Source organism: Canis lupus, chromosome 6 (genome assembly GCF_048164855.1).
Source record: "Canis lupus baileyi chromosome 6, mCanLup2.hap1, whole genome shotgun sequence".
Classification (NCBI taxonomy): domain Eukaryota; kingdom Metazoa; phylum Chordata; class Mammalia; order Carnivora; family Canidae; genus Canis; species Canis lupus.
This window is the reverse complement of record NC_132843.1, coordinates 62546192-62570920: the sequence shown is the minus strand read 5'-3', so window position 1 is coordinate 62570920 and position 24729 is coordinate 62546192. Positions and strand designations below refer to the sequence as shown.

At 36.2% G+C, this 24729-nt stretch overlaps 1 protein-coding gene across 3 annotated transcripts in view; it reads left to right on the top strand.

Annotated features, from left to right (window-relative positions):
* HMCN1 (hemicentin 1) overlaps nucleotides 1-24729 on the top strand; it is a 458239-nt gene that overhangs the window by 82942 nt on the left and 350568 nt on the right. For all 3 annotated transcript variants that reach the window (XM_072830872.1, XM_072830871.1, XM_072830874.1), the window contains exon 2: nucleotides 19220-19290. In XM_072830872.1, the coding sequence (XP_072686973.1) occupies nucleotides 19220-19290 (71 nt within the window). The remainder of the gene's footprint in view (nucleotides 1-19219; nucleotides 19291-24729) is intronic.

The window sequence follows — 24729 nt, the reverse complement described above, 5'->3', positions numbered from 1 at the left end:
ATCACATGTAGAAGAAAAAGAGTAATTTGACCTTAAACTGCTCTGTAATATATATAATGCTAGAAGATAGTGGAACAATATTCACAAAATCTTGAGGAAGAATTTTACAACCAGCAAAAATGTTAAAGTACGAAAGCAGTAGTAAACAATTTTGAACATGCACAACTCAGGAAATATTGTTTTCCTGAAATGTCTTCAGAAATTTTTTAGAAGATGAAGTGTAGCCCTCCAAGAGATGTCTGAAAACACTACAGCAAGAGTACTGGCTATGAGTACTGGATCCAAGTAACTCTTTGACTAAGAGTAAAACAAAAGTCGGCATTAGGGCAACAGAAGAGTTAGTTGTTAGTTAGTTGTGTTAGATGTTAGTTGTGCTGACAATAGAAATAATAAAAGATGTTAGTTGTGCTGACAATAGAAATAATAAAAGATGTTAGTTGTGCTGACAATAGAAATAATAAAACTTAAACAAGTGAGACAATAGAAGGAAAGGAAATGGCAGTTAAAATGAGTACATTTATTTCAAATGCAAATTAAAAGCAAGCTAAGGTCATACCTGGGTGGCTCAGTTGGTTAGCCTTCAGCCTCTTCAGCTCAGGTCACGATCTTTCTTGAGGTCATGGGATCGAGCTCTATATCTGGTTCTGCGATGGGCATGGAGGCTGCTCAAGATTCTTTCACTCCCTTTCCCTCTGTCCCTCTTCCCCCTCCTAAAAATAAGAATAGATAAGTAAATAAATAAAATTTTTAAAAAGCAAGCTAAGGTCATGATCTTGGTATAAGGAAGGATTTGTTATAAGTCAAATAAAATTTAAATGAGTCAAAAAGAATGCTTTATAATATTATTGAGACAAAATAATACTTTATAAAGGATCGAAACATTCACACTGAAAATATAACAGAGAAGCGTATTCTGTACCACGGAAAGAACAAAACAGTATTAGCAGAAGAAATCGAAGCCATTCAGAGTGAGGTACTTTAATTTTCTTCCATAGTTCTTGACAGATCAAGTGGATAAAAATATGTAAATCTGTAAGACCTAGACAACATAATTAATAAAATGGATCTGATTGATATTTAAAAATGTTTTCTGAAAACAGAGAATACATCTTCTTCTTAAGTGACCATGGAATGTTAGCAGAAACCACACATTTACAGTACGACAAAGCAAAATGCACTAATTACAATCCAATAAAACCAATTCAATAAAAATAATAAGAGGAGAAAATTTAAAACAACACTTCATCAAATTAAAAAAATCTCTCTTAAAGTCATGTCTGAGAGGAAATCTAAACTAAAATGGTAAAAATCTAGAAAATAAATATAATAGAAACACAGCATACTAGAATCTGTAGTGTGCGGATAAAACATATCCCAGAAGAAAACGTAGAGATTTACTACTTTGAGTAGAATGTTAGGAAGTTAGAAAAAGACAAAATCAGTCTATGGAAAGCAAAATTAAATAACCAACATGCATCAAGGCAGAAATAAATGAATTAGATAAAGAGATGACTAGAAGTACTTCTTTGGGAAAAGCTAATGAAATTAAAAAAAATATGGAGTGTACCAATACATAAGGTAAGAAAGGATAATAGGAAGTATCACTTCAAAATGCTGGAAATTGAAGCCATGAGTGATTTTGTTTCCCAAACTCTAGGTGAATCATTTTAAAAAGTGAATAAGGTTGTTAAATTTCTAGAGAGAGATACCTAAAAGACCCTAAACAAATAGAGTAGAAAAACAGATGAATTAACTGGGAGTGGAGGGGGTGGGGCAGAGAAATCTGTGTCGCATGTGCATCATCAACTGGCCTTGACGATTTAACAAAAGAATTTTGCCAGATCCTTCAAAACCTGATAATCTCAATGGTATTTAAAGTGTTCCAGAGAACGGGAAAAGAAAATTTAACAATATTTAAAATGGTGCTTGCGTGATATTGACATCAAAATTTAATACAGATTGTACTTAAAAGAAAACTTTCGATCATTCATATTTATGTTCATGCAAATAACACTGTGAAAACCCTAAATAAAATGTTGACAAGCAGAAGGTAGCAGACATTAAAAGAATAAAACTTCCTGATTAGGGGCATTTGGGTGGTTCAGTCAGTAAAGTATCCAACTGTTGGTTTCAGGTCAGGTCATGATCTGAGTTGTGAGGTTGAGCCCTGTCTAGGCCTTGGTGCTCAGCACGGCGTCTGCTTGAGATTCTCTTCCTTTCCCTCTCCCTCTTCCTCTGCCCTCTCTGCTCTTTGTCTCTCTGTCTCTAAAGTAAATAAATAGGGACACCTGGGTGGCTCAGTGGTTAAGTGTCTGCCTTCAGCTCAGGGCGTGATCACAGTTCCAGGGATTGAGTCCCGCAAAGGACTCCCTGTGAGAAGCCTGCTTCTCCCTCTGTGTCTCTCATGAATGAATGAATGAATGAATGAATGAAGAAAGAAAGAGAAAGAAAGAAAGAAAGAAAGAAAGAAAGAAAGAAAGAAAGAAAGAAAGAAAGAAAGAAAAGAAAAGAAAGAAAGAAAAAGAAAGAAAAGTAAAATCTTTTTAAAAAACCCCATCCTGATTAATGGGTTTATTTTGGGGAGATAATAATGATTTAATAAATAAAAGGAAATCTGATGTGGATAACAAAGACAAAAGAAAAAAAAACTTCCTTACAATTTACAGCCCATTGACAAGTATTTGAGATAGGCAGAGTGACCATCCTCAAGGAGCTTAGCTGCCTCAATTTAATACTTTGCTAGAGGCAAAAGGCAACCTTAGTTTGACATTATCCCGATCTCCAGGATCCTATAAAAATCCCCTTGGAAACTTGTTTTATCTCTACCTCTCCCACATATATGTTGGCAATCATCCTCCAAGCATATGGCCCACTGACATACATCTGAAGGGTCTCATGACTCCGGTTTTAACTAGAAAGTAGTAGATGACCTTTTCCTAACAACAGCTAGGAAGGTCCTGGAAACCTTGCCTCCCAATTCCTTAGAGACTTCCACTATCTCTAACCCCTTCCCATCTTGAAAAGTATAAGTAGCCCCTCACAACCCCAAGGAAGCTCTTTCTGCCCACAGGGTCCTGTCGCCATGCTATAATAAACATACTTTTTGCACCCATAAATGTCTCGAGAATTCTGTCCTGACCATTTGCTTCCAGATCCCAACATTCCACATCAAATCTATTAATTTTACATTTAAGGAGAAAAGTACATCATTATGTTCATACTTGTGAAAAGGCAACAAAATTTAATATTCAGATAACAAAAAGGAAAATCTCTAGTACAATTGGAAATAAATATTTTCTTTACCTGATAAAAATATATTTATTTTAATCTCAAATCTAGTATCATCCTTAATGGGGAGACATTAGAAGCATTCTTGATAATTTCAGAGACAGATAATGATGCCCATTATCACCACTATTGTTTAACATTGTTTTGGAATACTAACAGATACAATTAGGCAAGAGAAAGAAATTAGAGGTATAAAGCTAGGAAAACATTTGCAGCTTATATGATTCTGTACCTGCAAAACCAAAAGGATCAGCTGATAGTTCTTACGAAGGGGTAAAAAATTCCAAACAGCAATGAAAGAAAAGATTAATACACGAAATTGATGGCTTCTATATATACAAAGTTACAGCCATTAGGAGACCTAATGAAAGAAAGATCTCTGGTGATCAACATAAAAAATATATATAAAATAGCATTAAGCTTAACAATAAATGTGCAACCTTTTATATGGAAAAAAAAAAAAACTTTTTCAGGACCTCTAGTGTTCCCAAAAAATACTTTAATATTTACAATAATATACCAGGGAAAGTCTCAACGTCTTGTCAGTTTTTCCTGATTCATCTTATAAATTTATGTGACAATCACAAAAATACTTTCAGGATATTTTTGGACCTAGATAGGCTGATCTAGAGTTGATAATGGAAAAATATACAAGTACAGATAGCCAGAAAAAATCAGCAAAAAGGAGAGCAATGATGTGGAATTAGCCCCACTAGAGATTAAAACGTATAAACCTCAATATTAAGACAGTTTGGTTCTGGGAATGCGGGGAAAACTAATGTAAGAGAATATAGACTACATATGTGAACTGCAGTGCATATATCAGTGGGGGAAAGTAGATTTTTCAATAAATAATGATGAACCAACAGGGTAGCCATCTGGAAAAAAATGGATCCATACCTCATAGCTTATGCCAGAAGAAACTTCAAATGGATCGTAGATGTAAATGTAAAACATAAACCGTAAAAGTAATAGAAGACATCATGGGAGAATTCTATATAACTTTGACATGAAAAAGCTTTCCCAAATATGATAAAAACCAGGAACCATAAGAAAAAAAGTAATAAATTTTTCTTACTACATGAAAGAAAACTTTCTGCGTGGTCAAATTGCTTGTAAAAAACATGAAACTAGAGAAAACTTTTACAACTCCTATCACAGACAAATAATTTGTTGAACGTATAAAGACTTCTACAAATTGACACAAAAATACCAGCAGCTCTATATAAAAATGGATGGAGGTTATGGGCATTTGTTTTATACAAAGAAAATGAGAGTTCTTCCCTTGATAATGTAGTATTAAGCAGCTATTCTCCCCGTTATTTCTGTCTCAGTAGCTAATTTCCATGTTTGCACCTGTTCCGACCTATTGCTACTTTTTCTGTTTGCTTGTTTATTTTGTTCTCCCTTTTTCCTCTAAAACTGTGAATTCTGTGGGGGAAAGGAATCATGTCTGCAATCTCCACAGTTGGTTCCCTTGTGCCAAGCACAGTGCTGTTGGATATGAAGTGCTTAATAATATGTTCTGTTTGATTTCAGTCTATTTTATTCCATCTTCAGGAAGATTTCTTCCACACATTCTTTCTTATGACCTGCGCCAAATATATTCAGCTTTTTTTAAAAAAAATAACAAAATCAGTAGATGGATTGAAATTTACAGAATTCAAAAGAAGTTACATATATTCACCTAGTATAGCTACATACTAGGCTTTCAATGGTTAGCTTCAAGCACTGGGGAGGGACTTAAAAATTATTTGTTGAATTCAAAAATGTTAGAAGAATATTTGCCAGAAGAAATCTTAAGTTTTTGTCATTTGGCAGAGTGTATGCTTCATTAATAACTTCTTGAGACTATTAATTCAACTTCAGTTGCTTTGAATCTTCTAGAGTTAATTCATCCCTTTGACATTATTGATTTCAGTATCATGATGAGATTCATATACATAGTTAGAGATATTGTATGTATGACTTAAGAGTTTTATTAATATTCACTATTTTTCCAGTGTTTTCTAGGATTACGTGCCACGATTGTTTTACTCTGATTTTGTAATGTTTAGTATTTTCTTTTTCTCACATATTTTTCAGATAGTCCATAATAATATTTTCTGATTTCTTTTTTTTTTTTTTTTTTTTTTATTTTCTGATTTCTTCAGACATCACACTTCCTTTTCATTTGCTTTTATTATTACTTCCTTAAATAATAATTACTTAAATATTCACCCCTTCTAAAATTGGTCATTTCTACAGTATCTGTGTGTTTCTGTTTGGACATTTATCTTATTTTATTTTTAAATATTTTATTTATTTATTTGAGAGAGACAGAGAGAACACAAGTGGAGGGAGAAGCAGAAGGAAAGGGAGAAGGAGAAGCAGACTCCCTGCCGAGCACAGAGCCCCACGTTGGGCTCAAACCCAGGACCCCAGGATCACAACCTGAGCCAAAGGCAGACACTTAACAGACTGAGTCACCCAGGCACCCTTCTGTTTGGACATTTATTATAAACACACATATACTTACAAATGTTGTTTCTCTTACACATTAAAATACAGATTCTTGAAGATAGACTGTAATTCCTCTATATTTGCTATAGTGACTATTTTAAGGTAATGATTTATATATATTGTTCATAATTGTTGTCTACGTATTTCTGTAATGTCACCATTACCAACAGTGAGGTTCACTGTGCCAGATATGCAGACTTAAAATGTTACAGTTACTGTCATCAGAGCAGTTGTAATCTAGCTCAGGAGACAATATGTAATTAAATTGATGTAGCTATCTACTGCTGCACAGAAATTTATTCCAAATCTTAGTGTTGTAACAGAACCAACATTTTTTATATCACACTTTGTTGAGTTGAAATCCCAGCATGCCTTAGTTAGGTACTCTGACCCAGGGTCTCCTACAGGTTTACCATCAAGTACTGATTTGTTCTGTAGTCATTGCATGGCTTGACTAGAGTAGGGTCCACTTAGTTACTGACATGGTTTTTTGCAGGATTGAGTTCCTTGTGAACTGTTGGATAGAGAAGGCCTCAGATCCTTGGTGGCTTTTGGCCAGAGGGTGCCCTTTGTTCCATGCCATGTGGGCCTCTCTGTGGGAAAGTGGGGTGGCACACATGGGTAATTTCCATCAAAGAGCAAGAGAGGGCATACAAGACAGAAGCCATAATCTCTTTGTTACCTAATTTTGGTAGTGGTAACCCATCATTTTTAAACTATTCTCTTCTTTAGAAGAAAGTCATTAGGCTCAGCCCATACACTAAAAGAGAGGGGATTGATTACACAAGGATGTGAATATTAGCTGGTGGGGATCAATGGAAGACATTTTAGAAAGTGCCTATCACATCTGGTAAATACTGAACAAGTAATTAAGAGATATCATTAAAAGAAGTCAGAAGAACGATCTCTAAGGGTTGAGACATTCAGGAAAGTGTTCCCAAAATAGTTGAAACCCGAATTAAGTCTTTTTTTTTTTTTAGATTTTATTTATTAATTCATGGGAGACACTGAAAGAAAGGCAGAGACACAGGCAAAGGGAGGAGAAGCAGGCTCCATGCAAGGAGCCCGATGTAGGACTCGATCCTGGGACTCTCTGAGCCAAAGGCAGATGCTCAACTGCTGAGCCATCCAGGCGTCCCCCGAATTAGATTTGAAGAAAAGTTTGATAAGGGCAAAAACAGCCTATTATATAGAAAAAATATAAACTAAGATATAGAAGTGGACGTTTGTCCAGATTACTTTGGGAATAGAGAATAGATAGTATAACTTGGCAGTAGTATTTTTATGTAAAATATTAATTAGCAATTCTAAATTAGAAAACTATTTTCTCTTTTTGGTAAATGCTGCTTTTATCTCGATTTTGTTTTGGGTATTACTTATTTTAAGTGTCAGGGATGTAGCAATTAAAGATCAAGCATATTTCTGAAATACTTTTTATCACGTGGTTTTAAATTCTGAAAACTATTTAATGACAGATATGGGAGATTATGTTATCTCCAAAGGCAAGAAAGTAGACTTGTAATTATCTAAAAACTCATATAAACAGAATACAAGTTTAACTTTTTCATCTTATGAAAAGTAAAAATATGAAGTTCTTATAGGAGGCATGTGTTAATAAAAAAGTACTGTATTAACCTTTTTTGAGATGAAAATTCAAATTCATTAAGTCATCTTAAGTAGTGATAGGTACAGAAAAGTATCATATTTTTTCTAAACTCCAAGATTGAAGTTGATCTTTGTATTGTAGCAGATATTTACTTAACCAGTCACGGTACCTAGCAGAATGTCTTTGACATTGTCACAAAAGTTACTGGCAGTAGTAGCAGTAGCAACAGCTGAGTTAGTCTGTTTAATCTGTTCCAGGCATTGCATCACACATGATGTCCTCATTAAACTCTCACGACCGCTCTGGTCTAAGTATGATTATTATTCCCATTTTCTAGATGAGGAAGTTGAAAGCCATTAAGAGTAAGGAACTTGACAAAAATTAAAAACCAAACCACATCAAAAACCAAATATATGGCAGAGCCTTGACTAACTCAAGTAGTTTTGATTCTAGAGCTTGAATTCTTAACCGAAGAAGTAGACTGCCTCTTAAGTCCAACATTTAGTAAATATGGACCATGTAAGTGAACAATTCCAAATCAATGACACTTCCATCTAGTCTATGTAGATTTTCTGGTGGGATCTGGATCAGCACCAATCTAAGCACTATTAATCAGTGTGTCTGGGAACTTTGCTTGGACAAGTCTCCCTTTCAGTGTCTCTGCTAATTGTTATTAATGGATGCCTGTAAAACACATGTTAATTATTGCATTTTGATTTGAGTACAGACCATACAACAAAGAAACAACCCCTGCCTTTTGGAGTTCAGGTTTTAAAGAAGGCTTGATACAACCAGTTAACAGGAATGCTCTTCAAAGTGAAATAGAGAAACATGGGAACTTGGAGCACAGGGATTGAAACCCTTTGGTGATAAGAAAGGAATGATCACTGCAATACTGGAAAAAATGCAACAGAATGTTTCTTGTTCCTTGTCTCTAGTTTTTGGAAAGTACTGGACATGTAACACAGCCTGTTGGTATCTGTGGGGACACACATGGATGACCTTGCAATCATAGCAGTGTGTTGGTGACCTGGGGAGAGAGGAAGTGGGATGCTGCTGTGTAGCTGCCTTCCCAATAACAAGTGTGAGCACCAGGTGCAGGGTTGTCTTGGGTTGACAATATGTTTGGAGAAGATTCACCTTGGAACAAAGTAACTTTATCTACCTTAATGAGACTGTGGTAACTTCCAAATAGGGGAAACTTTTAGCCACGAAGTAAGGTAAATATTTTGAACTTCTTCATATTATGAGAGATATTTAAAAATTTTTTAAAATATCTTATTTATTCGTGAGAGGCAGAGAGAGAGAGAGAGAGAGAGAGGCAGAGACAGAGAGAGAAGCAGGCTCCATGCAGGGAGCCCGATGTGGGACCTGATCCCGGGTCTCCAGGACCATGCCCTGGGCCGAAGGCAGACGTGCTACCACTGAGCCACCTGGGCGGCCCGAGATATATATATTTATTTATTAAATATATATTTATTTATTTATTCATGAGAGGGAGAGAGAGAGAGGCAGAGACATAGGCAGAGGGAGAAGCAGGCTCCATGCTGGGAGCCCAATGCAGGACTCGATCCCGGGACTCCAGGATTGCACCCTGGGTCTAAGGCAGGCACCAAACCGCTGAGCCACCCAGGGATCGCCCGGCCCGAGATATTTAAATTTAAAATGGACACTCACATTGATGATTCAGTTTCATGTTCAACATTTGTAATTATACTGAATATTTTGTTTTTTAGTATTTCTTCTCTGAAGCAACAAAGGCAAGACAGATACACATGTGTATATAAATAGACACACATCATTGCAAGAGTGTATAGAGAAAATAAAAATCAATATTAATAATGGAACCAAAATATGACTGTGGTTGAATATCTACAGACTGTGTTACAAGTCTGTAGACTGTCTTATTTCATTCAATCAAAAGGAATTCTTTGTGTATTCAATAAAGTCTAACAGTAGGAAGATGACATTTCCAAGAGTTGTGCATTTAAAAGAAAGATGAAAGTTTGAAGTGAGAGGATTGAAACAGAATACCAGATCCAGACAATGACCCTTTTGATTAAATTCTAAATATTTTTTTTTAAATTCTAAATATTTTAACTTCTTCAAATATTTCACCTCACAGCACTTAACAGATAATGTCCCAAATCAGTGCTTTCCTTGTTACCTTGCCTGATACTGAGAGAGATTTTTATGCCTTTTTCCGGAGACCATTACAAATCAATTAAGACCCACAAATTCATGAATACAACCAAAATTCATGAGTAAAATCTCAAGCTTGTATGTGCTGCAATGAAATTTTTCTCTTAGCAAATTATGGGCACACTGATTTGAAAAATTTTTGATGAAAGAAAAAAGTCCTCATTATTCTACCAATTCCAAATGTCAATTTTTTACTCTGGCGCGACCTTTCAGATTTTGTCCTAATGCGTATCTGTCTGTATAGTTGTAGTCAAAGTGTATATACAATATATGTTTTGCCTTTTTGTTTAACGTTACATGATAAGCAGTTACTTGTGTTTCTACACAGAACAATAGTTTAATTGCTGCCCAATATTATTTAGAGACTTACATGTTTCTAAATATTTCTCTATTTTGACATTATTTGTTGATATCTTAGTCATGTCACTGTCTTTGTATTCTTGGCGAATTACAAGAAAAAGGGAAATGACTTATCAGAAGATACTTTTAAGACTTATCATACCTAAAATACATAATAACCATAGTAAGTTTCACAAAATTGGTAACCACTTCCAGTCTTGCCAAAGGTACGTATATTCTAGATTGTATTATGATTTGAGTGATAATCTTAAAAAAAATCCTTTTCTTTCTTAAAATTGGTTTAAGTTTATATCTGTTTCACTATAACTAAATATGAACATTTGCTTCTGGTCTTATTTCTTTATTTTCCTTCTCAATGAATTTTCCTTTTCTGGAGTGATTGATACTTTTTTTGTACAAATTTGAATGATCTCTTCAGATAGTATAGATTTTAATCTATTTTAATTGATGATATAAATGTTGCCAACCTGGCTTTTTTTTAGATTTTATTATTCATTTGATTTTTAAATTGAAATATGTATGTCAGTTTTGAGTGTACATAATGATTCAACTACTCTAAATGTTATGCTGTGCTCGCCACAAGTGCGATCAATTTTCCTTTGATTTCTATATATTCATATCTGTCAGTATTTTCCCTTGTGACTTCTTCTGTTGCTTTGGAAAGGAGAGTTTTTTTCTCCTGTGTATCAGATTTATATTCTAATTTGGGTTCAGTTAAAATAATTATAAGGGTTATATTGAACCATTTAAGCCTTTTGGATTTTTTTAATATACTATAAAATATGAATCAAAGTTAAATATTTAAAAAATAATCCTATTTTATGTATCTTGTCATCAGATACTAGTTTTTATGTAGGTTATTAATTCTTTTTCAGTTATTATATATTCATTTATATACCAGCAGTTCTATCTTCTTAGTTTTTGATGCTTGTGATGTCCTTTATTCTCTTAACAATTTTTATTAATATAATTGTCCATGTGCTGTTCAAAATAAAATTAAGAATATTGTTGCTAAGTATTTTAAAACAAACACAAGCAAAAAAACTTTTTTGAGATTTTTTAATGTATTAAATCCATATATTGTCAGAATGCATCTATTTTAATATTTAGCTTCCTTTTATGTAACAATGATCTTTTTTCATAAAAAATCTTTTATATTCTTCAATAAGGAGTACTGCTTAATTCAATGTCATGATAAATCTGGAACACTTATACTGTAGCTGGGTTTATAAATGAATGGTTTCTCTTTCAACCTTCCTAAATCTGGCTTGTGAGTGTCTCTTCTAGCCAGTTGGTACTATTGTACGAATTGTATAAATTGGTTGAGTCCATGCAGGAGTTAAATGCTCTAATATTTGCATTTAAAACTGGCATTGGGGGATGCCTGGGTGGCTCAGCGGTTGAACATCTGCCTCCTGCTTAGGGCGTGATCCCGGAGTCCCAGGATCAAGTCCCACATTGGGTTCCCTGCATGGAGCCTGCTTCTTCCTCGGCCTGTGTCTCTGCCTATCTCTCTCTCTCTCTCTCTCTCTATCTCTCTGTCTCTCATGAATAAGTAAATAAAAATTAAAAAAAATAAAACTGGCATTGTACAAAATAAAGATGGATAGCAAAATCTATGCTAATAGTTTAAACCAAACTTCAAGGAGTCTGCTGAGACGAGAAGATCCTTCAGGCATGCTACCAGAAGGGATCACCCCTGGGCACCAGGATACCCGTGGGCCAAGTGCAGACCCACACTAGCCCTCAAGGTCCTGCCTCGGTTTGGGGGCTGAGCCTGGGATCTAGCCAGATGGGATGTGAGATTGCCTCTCCAGCCAGGTGTGGGACAAGCACTGTGTTTCAGCCTGGGGGCGGGGTCTGGCCATCTGAGCCAGATGTCTCTTCCCATGGTCCCAACCTTTGGCAGACAGTTGGCCCCCAGGGATCTTTAAGCCTAGGCACTGAGATATGCTTGGTACCAGGGTTGGGAGTGTGTGGAAAGTTTGCCCTGGCTGAGATGTGGCTTTGGTATCCAGAGTCCCAACCCTTCCCATCTTCATATCTAGGTCCCTACTGGGGTGGATGGTGGATGGTCATAGCTGTAGAAGCAGGAACAAGGTAGGGCCTAGGGTATGCAGGGGTGGGAGGTGGCTGAGAACCTCTTCTTAGAAGTAGTGGCAGGCTGGACCACACATGAGCCAAGGCTCCAAGCTCAGACTGCATGTTCCATTGTTCCATTGAACTTCACTTACAAAACACAAATTCAAAGATAAAATTATTTCAAAAATAGTTGACTGCAAAGCATTCTCAACAGAGCAGGGCCCTCCTCTGGGAGCAGGGCCATGTATACCTGTAATGGTCTTAAGTCCATGCACTCAGCCCTTTAATTTGAAGGACACACCCAGACATTTCTGATTCTGCTATAGCTCTTAAAATGTATTTGTTTACTTGTACTTTTTCTGCCAATTTGAACTAATTGTTTATTGAATAAATGAATGCAAGTATTTAGAGGAAACCATAAATAAAATATTACATATATACAGACACATAAATGCATCTGTCATGTTTTTAGCAATGTTTTTGATTGCCATATTTTTGCAAATAAAGTGTTGCTTCATAAATATGATTCTGGACCTCTGAATTATATTTCCCCTGAAAACATGATCAAAGGACTGCATTGTTTAGTTGAGGAAATAATCAGACTGAGGTTAAGTCTATTCTCCTAACATATGGAAATTTTCACAATATTAGGGATTCATTTCTGAGGACCAGTAAAGTGTATTTTTTTCTTCAACAACATTTTACTCTTTTTATAACTTTTGTTTATCCCTCACTGATGTCTAGATTTATTTGAAAGACCATTAATGCTAAAGAATTGTCTAAGAGAACAATTAAAACTTTGAAATGAATTCTAAAACTTTTAAAATTAAAAACACATTTCCTTATAAGAATATCATTATTTAAATTTTAAAATGTTCTTGTACATAGTATTCATTTTCTTCTTGTTTGCTTTCAGAGTACCTTGATCACACTGGAAAGCTTGTTAATTAAATTTTATTAAATAACATGACAAAATATGTTTTCTTATCTGAGTATACCTTATCAATGCATGGATGTGTTTTGGTGTTAAAATGCCATTTTTTATTTCAGATTTCAGGTTAAACTAAGAGTTTGAACTTTGTTGGCCATTAAAAATCCCACGGCTGTTTTTGCAAGCGTTCTTGCTGCAGCTCTCTCGGGCTAAGGTCCAGTGTAAGCAATGACATCCTTCCTACTCAATATACCTCAAAGTCCTGTGTCAATTATTACGGCATTCTTCTTTGCTTCCTGTTCTAAACAGCTGTGTAACGTTGCTGAATTCATGTTCATGATTTTTTCTGTATCCTGTTCAGCAGCCCAAGTGAAATGACCCTTGCATTTTACAAATATTAGCTGTAATTTCATTAAGTGCGTATAGTTAAGGTTATCATACAACTCATTGTGAAAGGAATAATCTCTTTGGATAGTGGAGCAGAATGTTATTTAATCAATGTAAGATAACATGCTAGGCATGAATTCACCATTGGCCTGGATTTTATAAAACACACCAAATACATCACTTCATGTCAGAACACTCATTAAGGGCCTTGAAAATTACCTATTCTCGTGTGAGTACGAATGTACTCAATTAAATTAGTCCTGAAATATACTTGGCATTAGCTTAATTCAAAGTCAGGAAACAGTTCTGTTTTCATGGATTAGATGCAGATCATTTAAAAATGGTGCTGGACAGCAGCATTATCACTGAGAATAGAGAAATCTGGAAAGAGTGTATTGTAGATTAAAGTGAAAACAGTAAAAGTAAATATAGTTATTAATCTGCTTTTCTGTAGCATCCTAAAGCAGGGAATATAATTTATTAATTTTCATTTAGACAGCTTCAATGCTTTGAATATGTCTATTTACTAGCAACTTTGCACATAGAAGACATTTTAATCTGGGTATTAACTGAGCAAGAGTAGAATTTGTAGAGCATGGAACATGTTGAGATTCAGTTCATGGAAGGAATTTTGAGCAGCTCATGTCCCAAAGCTTGGAATTTCTCTGCTTTCATGTCACCCTCTGTTAATTTGGTGCTCTTTTCAAGTTCTAGCTCCTTCCTCATCTCCTCCTTGATGCCTTCACTGTGTATTTCCCTAGAGTGCAGGGGTCTCTATTCTCTCTGGACACTGAGAAAGTTTGCTATCTCTTTCTGTATTACTTGGCTCTTTTCAGGCAATAAATTAGACTTTCTAATTTTTCATAGCTTGCTGTAGCTTTCAGCTGTATTTAAATTATCATTGTGACAAATAAATAAGCCCTATGATGTATATTTTTTATTTTTCTATAATGCTTTACAAATATTGTTTAGTTTACTATGCAGCTAGGGCTTCCCTTCCTAACTCTCCGCATATTTATGTGCAACTCTAAATATTAAATCAAGAACTATATAACTTTTAAAACCAATGAAGTGTGAACACTGTTATCCAATCACACACAGGCAGTGTTTAAACCCCAGTGAGCAGCAGTAACTCCTCCTGTTATCAAGAAGCACTTTGAGTAGGGACGCCTGGGTGGCTCAGTGGTTGAGCATGTGCCTCTGGGTCAAGTTGTGATCCTCGGGTTCTGGCATCAAGTCCCACATTGGGTTCCCAATGGGGAGCCTGCTTCTCCCTCTTGTCTCTACCTCTCTCTCTCTGTCTCTCATGAATAAATAAATAAAATCTTTTTTTTTTTTTTAAAGAAGCACTTTGAGTAAAGAAAAACTGTAAGGAGCAGAAATCTGTTAGTGGAAAGGAAAGAGGAAGTGAGAAACTGGATATTGATCTTGCCAAGTGAAGCAGTGAAAGAAAATATTAACTTGTGAACTTCTTTCCATTATTTTCACAAATACAATCCAACAAGTCAGATTAAGAGAACAATGGCTGAGATGCTGGAAATAAATCCAACCCATCTGATAAGTCCCTAGGAAACGAGAAATAACAAAATGAAAAGAGAATGCTTTAAGAGTTTTGGACACTTTTTTTTTTTTTAATCAAAAGTGGTCTTCTGAAGCATGACACATATATTTCTTATATTTGTAATAATGCATGTTGCCCTAATGTTTCCTTTTTTTAAGATTTTATTTTATTTGAGAGAGAGAGAGAGAGCATGAGTGGAGATAAGGCAGAGGGAGAAGCAGACTCTGAGCTGAGCGCAGAGACAAATGCGGGGCTCCATCTCAGTACTCTGAGATCATGACCTAAGCCAAAGTCAGTTGCTTAGCCGATTGAGCCACCCAGGAACCCCTAATGTTTCTTTTTAAGAAAATTTTATGTATTTATGTATTCATGTATTTATGTATTTATTTATTGAGAAGGAGTGCATACACACGTGAGCAGAGGGAAGGGCAGAGGGAGAGAGAGAGAGAGAGAGAGAGACTCTCAAGCAGACACCAGGCTGAGCACAGAGCCCACGACATGGGGCTAGATCACAGGACCCTGAGGTCATGACCTGAGCAGAAACCAAGAGTCAGTGCTCAACCAACTGAGGAAACTAGACACCCCTGTTTCTTTTGCTTTTTAAGATAATCTGTATGTGGAGAATTGTACCTATTGATTATGCATTAATAGCTTGGTTGAAGTAAAGACCAAAACATTTGGTTAATAGGGAAAACTGAAAACTTTCTTGGTTGACTAATCAGTGCCGTCATATTAATTATGTTGCATGGTGTTTTTTTTTTTTTAATTCCTCTTTGAATTTTAAAGATTTATTTATTTACTTATTTATTTATTTATTTACTTACTTACTTACTTACTTATTTATTTATGATAGAGAAAGAGAGAGAGGCAGAGACAGGCAGAGGGAGAAGCAGGCTCCATGCCAGGAGCCCGATGCAGGACTCGATCCCGGGACTCCAGGATCGCGCCCTGGGCCAAAGGCAGGCGCCAAACTGCTGAGCCACCCAGGGATCCCCTTGCATGGTGTTTAGGTATAAGATGGAGGCTCCATGATGTAATGAAAAGGGCAAGAAATAAAGGATCTGAAGGCCTGGCTCTTTAACCTTTAACCTTTATTCTTTTTTTTTCTTTATTGTTCTTTGGTCTGGAAAGATAATATTCAGTTATGCAACAATAAAGACTTCTGGATGCTGCATGCATCAGATTAGGCACTCGAACAATGGCCTTCTTGCCTGTGGTCCAGAGGAAAGGAGGAGAAAGTTAGTAATAATATGATCATCAACAGAATGAAGATCTTGGAAAAGAAATATTAACTAGCTATACATTGTGTAGAGAATGTTTTCAGATATCTTAACTTTTTTTTTTTCACCACCAAAGCTTTCAATTTCATCTTCACTGGACCTCAAATTTTATTGTCTGTAGATAAAGATAGTGAACCAAATAGTCTTTAATGTCCTTCTAGCTCAGTGGTTCTACTTGGAGATTGATGATTGACTGATTGATTTTTGGTAGATTTTCTTTGTAAACAGCTAGATAAAAGTAACTGAATAATGTGGAGATGATCTCTGCATTCTGTTAAATGCTATGCATCTTCATTTTTCTCATGCATGTCTTTGTTGTAAAGATATTATCAAGACAACATTAAAGAAAATTGGAGAAAAGGCAAAATATTCAAGGGGTAGGACTTAAATCAGGCTTTTTAGAATGAGTGGCATATGGGCAGATGAAAGACAGTGGGGGGTGGGAGATCCCTGGGTGACTCAGTGGTTTAGTGCCTGCCTTCCGCCCAGGGCATAATCCTGGAGTCCCAGGATGGAGACCCACATCAGGCTCTCTGCATGGAGCCTGCTTCTCCCTCTGCCTGTGTCTCTGGCCCCCTCCCCCCTTCTCTCATGAAAAAAATAAATAAAATCTTAAGAAAAAGAGAAACAGTGGGGATGGCCATGGGGGTAATGAGGAAGCGCAATAGCCTCATGCTTAGTAGCCTCATGCTTCACAAAATTGGATTAATTGAAGAGAGACTTGGAATGTCTCGGAGAATTCCCATTTAATTCTGTAAGCAACAGAGGACCGTGTTCAGGCAGGAAGAGAGGACAAAGTTGTACCTGCTGGATGTCATCAAAGGTTTGGCAGGGGATGAAACCAAAATGAGCAAAAAAGGAAGAGAAGAGGAAATTGCTCATAACACAACTGGCACAGGGCTGTATTAAGTGAGGAGGAAGACTGGAATGGAAGCAGGTTCTGAGAGGGAGGAGGGCTGATTTTGCCAAATAGTCATATCATTCAATTCAAAAGAGTTGGAAAGGTTACTTACAGCTGGAGGGATATGGCAGTTCAGCAAAGCCCTTACCTCTCCGGAGTATTTCTCATAACAGATAAAAGATTTATCTCAGCTGTCCAGTGTAGTTTGCAAAAATGCTTCTTAATGAGCTTCAGGAAGGATTTCCTATCTTTGCTGAAAACAAATGGGTATTTGAGTCTATGGATATAAATGAAGGCTAATCAGTCCCCTTATTTTAGTAGCAGTCCTTGATCTCTACTCTTGAAGAACAGGCATATATCCAGGGCTATTTTTTAAATTCAAATTATAGGGCATATTCTTGTGTGTGTGCCCTCTTTATTCTTACATAGTTGCTTTCCTCTAGTATTCTTCGTATTTTTTTCTAATTCTTGCACTTTGAATTCTCGAATTATTTCGGTATTATGCCATGTAAGAACATAGAAGTTTGGCTTGACAACGCTGCTGACAATTTATATGTCAGGGTGTAACTGTCTGGCATATTCTTTGCTATTTTGCATTCCTTTGCAAAGTATGCCTTTGTTTAGTCTTGAGGGAGTAGGCTTCTATGATTTTCCATATACTTGGGACAAGACTTTCACATAACTAATAACTGTTCTGCTTGGTATGGAATGCAGATGTTTGCATTTTCACACAGTTTCTCCAGTTGCTTCTCCATTCCTTTTGCATACTGCAAGGTGTCTAATCTATGATGAAGGATAGAGACATTTTTTTTCATGTAATTTCTAAGAAAAAATTACATGGGTTATGGCAAATTGGGTTTCTTTCCAGTTTACCTCATTAATTTCTAAAATCTTACAGTCTGTTTTTGTGTTATATTTAGCACATTATAGAAAGCCTAATTATTATCCTTTGAAGTCATAAAGTCTTTTTCTAGGAGTGTGCCTTTGAAGCTAGAAAGTGTCTTATAAAAATTCAATGTTAATAAATATTTTTTATAATTTTGTATTGTAGTTGCACATTATCATTTTGAATGGAGCCTGTATCTTCAATAGATAAAATAGAAAACTTTTCATCCACTCTGGGAATTTAAGACGATACATCTGTGCACGTAATACTCTGATGAATTTTAATACTATATTACTTAAATATATGGATGTTTCTTAAGGAAGTAATTGATACCTATAAAGGCCATTTCCACTTGTCTCTTTTAAAGCTTGCTTTTTTTTAAAAAAAAATATGATCTTTTTGGATTAAAATGTTTACTATAGACAAGCTGTATCATATATAAAAATATATTGCCAACTTAACCCACTCTGGTATTTGGGCTCTTTCTTTTCACCTGACTTACTTCGGTCCTGATTTTCCAAGGAATGCAGTGGCTCTACTTGTTACCATTTGTAGTAGTGATTTGTGCAGTACATCAGGGTTGTCATGAGAGTGACAGTGACCACAAAGGTGGTTATGGTGGTCAGTGTCAGCTCAGGAGAATGGTGTTAGTTCCCCCCAGTAACCCCAGCTGGGGGGAAAGAAGTGACAGGACTAGTTCCTGAACTTTTAATGTTCTCATTTCAGTGCTTCTGCCAGTTCTTAAAAAACCCTGTGGCATTGAAGTTCATTCATTTGTTTTTATGTTGTTTAATGTTAAATTTTTTATTTTGAACCAATTTGGACTTACGAAGTTGCAAACAAGTTACAATATAAAATTGAAAAAATAGAATTATAGGCTGGATAAGTGATTAGAATCTTGCAACAAAGTAGGTATTCAATAAATGTTCACTGAACAATGAGAGTAAAAAGGGACTGAACCTAGGGTCTCCTGACTCTTTGTCTTATGACATTTTTGATTGCCCCTTTGCATTTCCTGAAGCTAAAAATTCACCCTGCATAAGCATGATTTCCAGAAAATTGTAAGTAATTCTTTGATAGCTATAAACTGAGAAACAGTCTGTTGTTTTGTTGGCTATATATTTCTTATTAATAAATAACCATGTAGTGGAAAATAGAAAGACATTTGCAGACACAATAAAGTCTTTAATGCAGTTGATTACAATTTATCCTATGCTATTTTTATCTTCATAGAAATTGGCCCAGTGACAATTACCACAGATCCCAAGAAATTTCAATATGAACTCAGAGAACTGTATGTTCAGGTAAGTGCTTGCTTTCAGTTTTATTTGTTTTAGGGGAAAGGGAAATCACCCTTTTAATTTTTGTCTGATTTCCCTTATTTTTAAATCTGATAGAAATAATTGTTGGGTTTTAAGTTCTAGTACAACTTATTTTTCTCACTTGAGTACTGAATGAATTGAACAATAGAAATAGGAGTGGGGCAGATTGGATTCATCTTCATTTATGAATCATCTATGGCTGCTTTCATGCAACAATAGCAGATATAAGTAGTTTTGACAGACTGTTTGGCCCTCATAGCTTAAGATATTTTCTATATATGATCTTCTACAGAAGAAGTTTACTGAACCTTGCTCTGAATGAGTCCCTTCATTGAGAGTCATAAGCAACAGTTAATCCTTTCCCTATAACAGAAATAATATAATTAAAATAATTTTGATATTCTATGCTATAAATCAACTGTATAAAAATTTTTGACCCTAAATATAATTTGGTTATTAGAGAAGAATAACATTGGTTTAGCTGTTATTCTGAAAACAGGACTTGGAGATAGGGTTAGTATGTACCTTCTCCCTAGTGGTGCTTTGAGATCATTGTTGCTAAATCCATTAATTAAAACAAAAACCTTGGGATCCCTGGGTGGCGCAGCGGTTTAGCGCCTGCCTTTGGCCCAGGGCGCGATCCTGGAGACCCGGGATCGAATCCCACATCGGGCCCCCGGTGCATGGAGCCTGCTTCTCCCTCTGCCTGTGTCTCTGCCTCTCTCTCTCTCTCTGTGTGACTATCATAAATAAATAAAAATTAAAAAAAAAATAAAACAAAAACCTTGCTCTTTGGGGCTGCTTCACCATACTACCCTCAGTGGATCATCTCTGCTGTAGTCATTTCCAAACCTTTGACCACTCCCCATAGTTCATCTAAGCTATTGCTACCTGGATCTTTGAGTACCTTTCTCCTTCAGGGCTGCCACTATTCTAGGGACTTCAGCATTAATGGGAATGACCTGTCAGAACCTTCTCCCCTCAATTCCTTGACCTGCTAGTCATCTTCAATAACCTGTTCTTTACTTCATCGCAGTCTTCCATTCCCACACACACCCTCTGGACCTTATCATCACTAATCCATTCACCTCTCAAATCACTAATTCAAGCATCTGAACTGCCAGCAGCAACCATCTGTCCACTAAGCTTTTTGGCATAATTGTTTACAACTGCTTCTTCACCCCCATTGGACACTATCCTGTCTCCCAGGTCATCAAATCTGTCCTTTTTTTTTTTTTTTTTTACTTTCCTCCAATCTAGCTCAGAGTTCTATCACTTCAAAAACACATCTTGTTCCTTCTTGTCCATTGCTTTTCAGTTCAAAAGGAAAAACCTCATTCTTCTCTGACTCCAGTTATCTGCATAATTCATGCCTGTCCACCAGTGGCCAAGTGCTGTTGAAGTCTCACAACAGGGCAGGTTGATTCCACTGTAAATACAAACCCACGTATCTCCACTGAACTCTTCAATACTCCCATGATCTTACTGTGTTTCTTTGGTCAATTAAATTTCTCATTTCTCCCAATGACAATTACAGATCTTGTCTACTCTTTTTAAACCTCCACCCCTCAACCTGTTACTACTGGTTGTTTCAGTGAGTGACCTACTCTGAGCGAGTGACCTCACTTACTATTTCAAACATAGGCACATACAAATTGCAGCCCTCCCTTCCTCATATCTCAAATCCACTGACATCTGGCACCCATCCTATTCTCATTCTTTACTCGATCTCAGCTCTTTGGCTTTCTCAGGATCCTAGGACTCTCAAACAGTTTCTCTCAACTGCTTAAAAGTTCCCATTTACTCTTAAGTGTGTCCTAGTCTCAACAAAACACAAACAAATCCCAACAAACCAAACCATAAAAAGCAAATCAAATCCTCTTATAAATAATTTTTCTCAAATCCTCTTATAAATAATAACTTTTATTCTTTATAGTTCCTTCAGTGTCAAGAAAGTTGTCTGTATTCACCACCATCAATTCTCCATACCCGCCCCCTCCTTCATCCCTCCATCTTTGTCACTCTAGTCCCCACAGCCCCACTCCATCAAAGTAGTTCTAGCTGGTGACATGTGAACTCTGGCTTGTTAAATGCAGCGGAAACATTTCAGTCATCAGCATATTATATGGACACCTTTGTTGTCTTTAACAAATACATCCTTCCCTACACTCTCATTTTTCTTTCCATTTTTCCTCAGCTTCCTAGGCAGCTCTTTCCATTGCTCCATACTTGGTCCTAAATCCCTGCTCTTTGTCCTCTGTTTGCTACCTTTGTGAATGATGCCTTCAATATTCTGGTTATACTACCAAAAAATCTGGATCATCCTTAACATACACCTCCCTTTTCCCCAACATCCAAACCATCAAGTCTTGGTTTTTAACTTTCTAAGTATTTTTTATATCCTCCCTTTAAGCAAAATCATCCATACCCACATAAATATTTCTAGCCTAGACTTTTCCTCTGAGATACAGACCCTTATGTCAGTCTCCTGGATGTCACAATGGCCCTCTTCAGTGAAACTCACAATGTGCCCTTTTCCATTGCTCCCTACTTGGTCCTTGCTCTTTGTCCTCTATTTGTCATCTTTGTGAATGATGCCTACAATATTCTGGTTATACTACCAAAAAGTCGTAATCCCCTTTCCCTCAATATCCAAACCATCAAGTTTGGATCAAGTTTTTAACTTTCTAAATATTTTTCATGTCAATTGACTTCTATTTCTGTTGCTACTACCCTAGTCCCAATGACTATATCTTTAGTCTAAACAAGTGCAAAAAAACCACTTCTAAGTGATTTTCCTGTATTTACTCTTGCTTTTATTTTCCAGGCTATTCTCTATTTTAAGAACAAAATGATCTCAAAATATGTCTCTGAACATTTTCCCCTAATGCCCTCTGCAGTCATCTGCACCTCATCAAATTCATCCCAGGATTTTTTTTTTTTTTTTTTTTTTTCATCCCAGGATTTTGAGTGACCTGAGATCTGTCTCGTTTCAGCTCTGCCTAGAGCCACTCTCTCCTTTGGGCTCTGTGCTCTATCTTAGGGGCCTTGCATAGAGCCTCCCCATGTGTGTGTCCTTACCCATCTCCTGGTGACATTTTTGCACATAGTCTTCTCGTTAGATAGGAAGTTCCTGTCCTTCATCCTGCCTTCATTTCCACATTCCCTTAACCTAGTTTGAAATCCTGTATTCAAAGTCTAATCTTGAATATCACTTCCTCAAGAGATCCTGCCCTGTCCTCCAGGCTTAGTCCTATCTCACTGCCTCTCTCCATCACAAAGTAGTTGGGATTTCACTTTGAAGAATCATGTCTGATTTAGCTCATCACTACCCTAGTACCCTCACTCTTTGATGAATGAATGACAGATGAATGAATATGCCACTATATATGAATCAGCAGAGTCCAAATTAGAGTTTGAAGTTTAATAGCTTGGTTTTACTGTTGGGTGAATGATTTGATTTGTAACTGTGCATGGTATGAGCATAATGGGGGCATAGGGTGAAAAAAACCAAAGCTTGGCATTCCAAATATGTATTCAGTCATGTTTCTTTTATTGTGCCTATCTCTACAATTTTTAAGTTATATACTAAAATAAGCTATATTTCATAAGTATCTAAATAGATTTGTATAGTTATCCCTCATCTATTTCTCTTTTACTAAATTTATTCTGATGATCTTTTCCACTAATAATCCTCTATTTCCTTTCTCTTATACTGTGTCATTCTTTTTAAATCATTTCTTGATACTTACTTAGAATTTACTTTTCTGTCCCTCAATAAGGAAATTCTTTGCCATTTTGGATGTCCAGATCCTCTGAAAAAAATCTTTCCATAAAAATTTCTGCTCTGTACATGGATCATGGGAATTAGAAATTGTATTGTGCTGGTTGTTAAAATTTGTATGATGCCTTATTCTGCCATGAGCTCCTGTGAGCAAGAGCCTTGTAGCTTTTGTTGAGCTTCTGATTGACCTGTGGGATGAACTGGTATATTCATTAGAGTGGACTTTTTTTTTTTAATTTCTATTTATTTATGATAGTCACACACACACACACACACACACACACACACACACAGAGGCAGAGACACAGGCAGAGGGAGAAGCAGGCTCCATGCACTGGGAGCCCGACGTGGGATTCAATCCCGGGTCTCAGTATCGCGCCCTGGGCCAAAGGCAGGCGCCAAACCGCTGCGCCATCCAGGGATCCCTAGAGTGGACTTAAATAGCTGTTGAATAAATAGATGCTATTTATGAGTATAGCCTCTTTTAAAAATACAGATTTTGACAGTAAAAATTATATCAAATATAATTTAAACTTTCCTTGATGGTACAAAGGATAACTTAAAGACCTAATTATCACTTTTCATTACACGGAGATTCAGAAGGGCTGAGTAATGGAGATTTCTAGCTGAGAGAATATTAAGAAAGGATTTACTATATTCATTTTTTCTATGCAAATATACAGCTGAACTGTATTCTTTAATATCTGGCTACAATGAAAATCCCCACTTTCTCATTGAGACCTGGTACTGGCACTTCCTGATTTTGCTGCCTCTCCCTTTCTTTTGATCTGAGAGGATCTTCAAGGAGTTACCTCTATGCTCCATTTGTCTCCAGGGTGAAGGATCATGATTCCTGACTCATATTTTATTGACTCCCTCCCCAGAGTCCTGGTGCATCACCTTCTGGAATTGAGCCCAATACAGGCACTCCATAGGGTTATATCATATCTCTGTTCAAGAAAATAATCTTTGTTTTTCTTTCCTCCTGGAATCGAAGCTGGTGTACATTTCTCTGGAGGTTTTCTGTGGACTGGATACATGTTATGGGCTTTATTTTTGCATTATCTTGGGATCCAAGAGGATGCTTAAGTAGAACAACCAATTTGGAAAGAAAACAAATATTTACTTTTCTCCTTTATTCAATATTGGGCATTATTGTAGGCACTGGGGCTATCATGGAAGTTTTTTGTTTTTTTGTTTTCCTTTCAGAGATTCAATGTTTCTAGTGAATTATTCCTTTTTAAACGAGTGGCAAAAATTTCATTAAGTAAGGGTCAAATATGAAAAGACTCAAGGCTACATCATCGCTTAACACCTAATCTAAAGAATATATTTTGCTTTCTCTTTAGTGTTTGGTTAGAGAATGTTTTATTATTTCATGAATCAGTCTAGAAACTAAATCTCACAAATTTCATAAAATTTTAGTATGAGATGCAAAATTTTGTTTTGTATATAATTTCTAGACCCCTAAGTTTTTCTTCTGCCACTTTTAGTGATTCCCTCAAATCATTGGTATCACGAGCAGCAAGAATTGCTGTCCCATTAAAATGAACTTAGCTTTTAAAAAAAAATTTAAAGTCAATTAATTTTTTGCATTTGTAATAGTTTAGAAAACAAGAAAAGTAAATTTAGTTTTA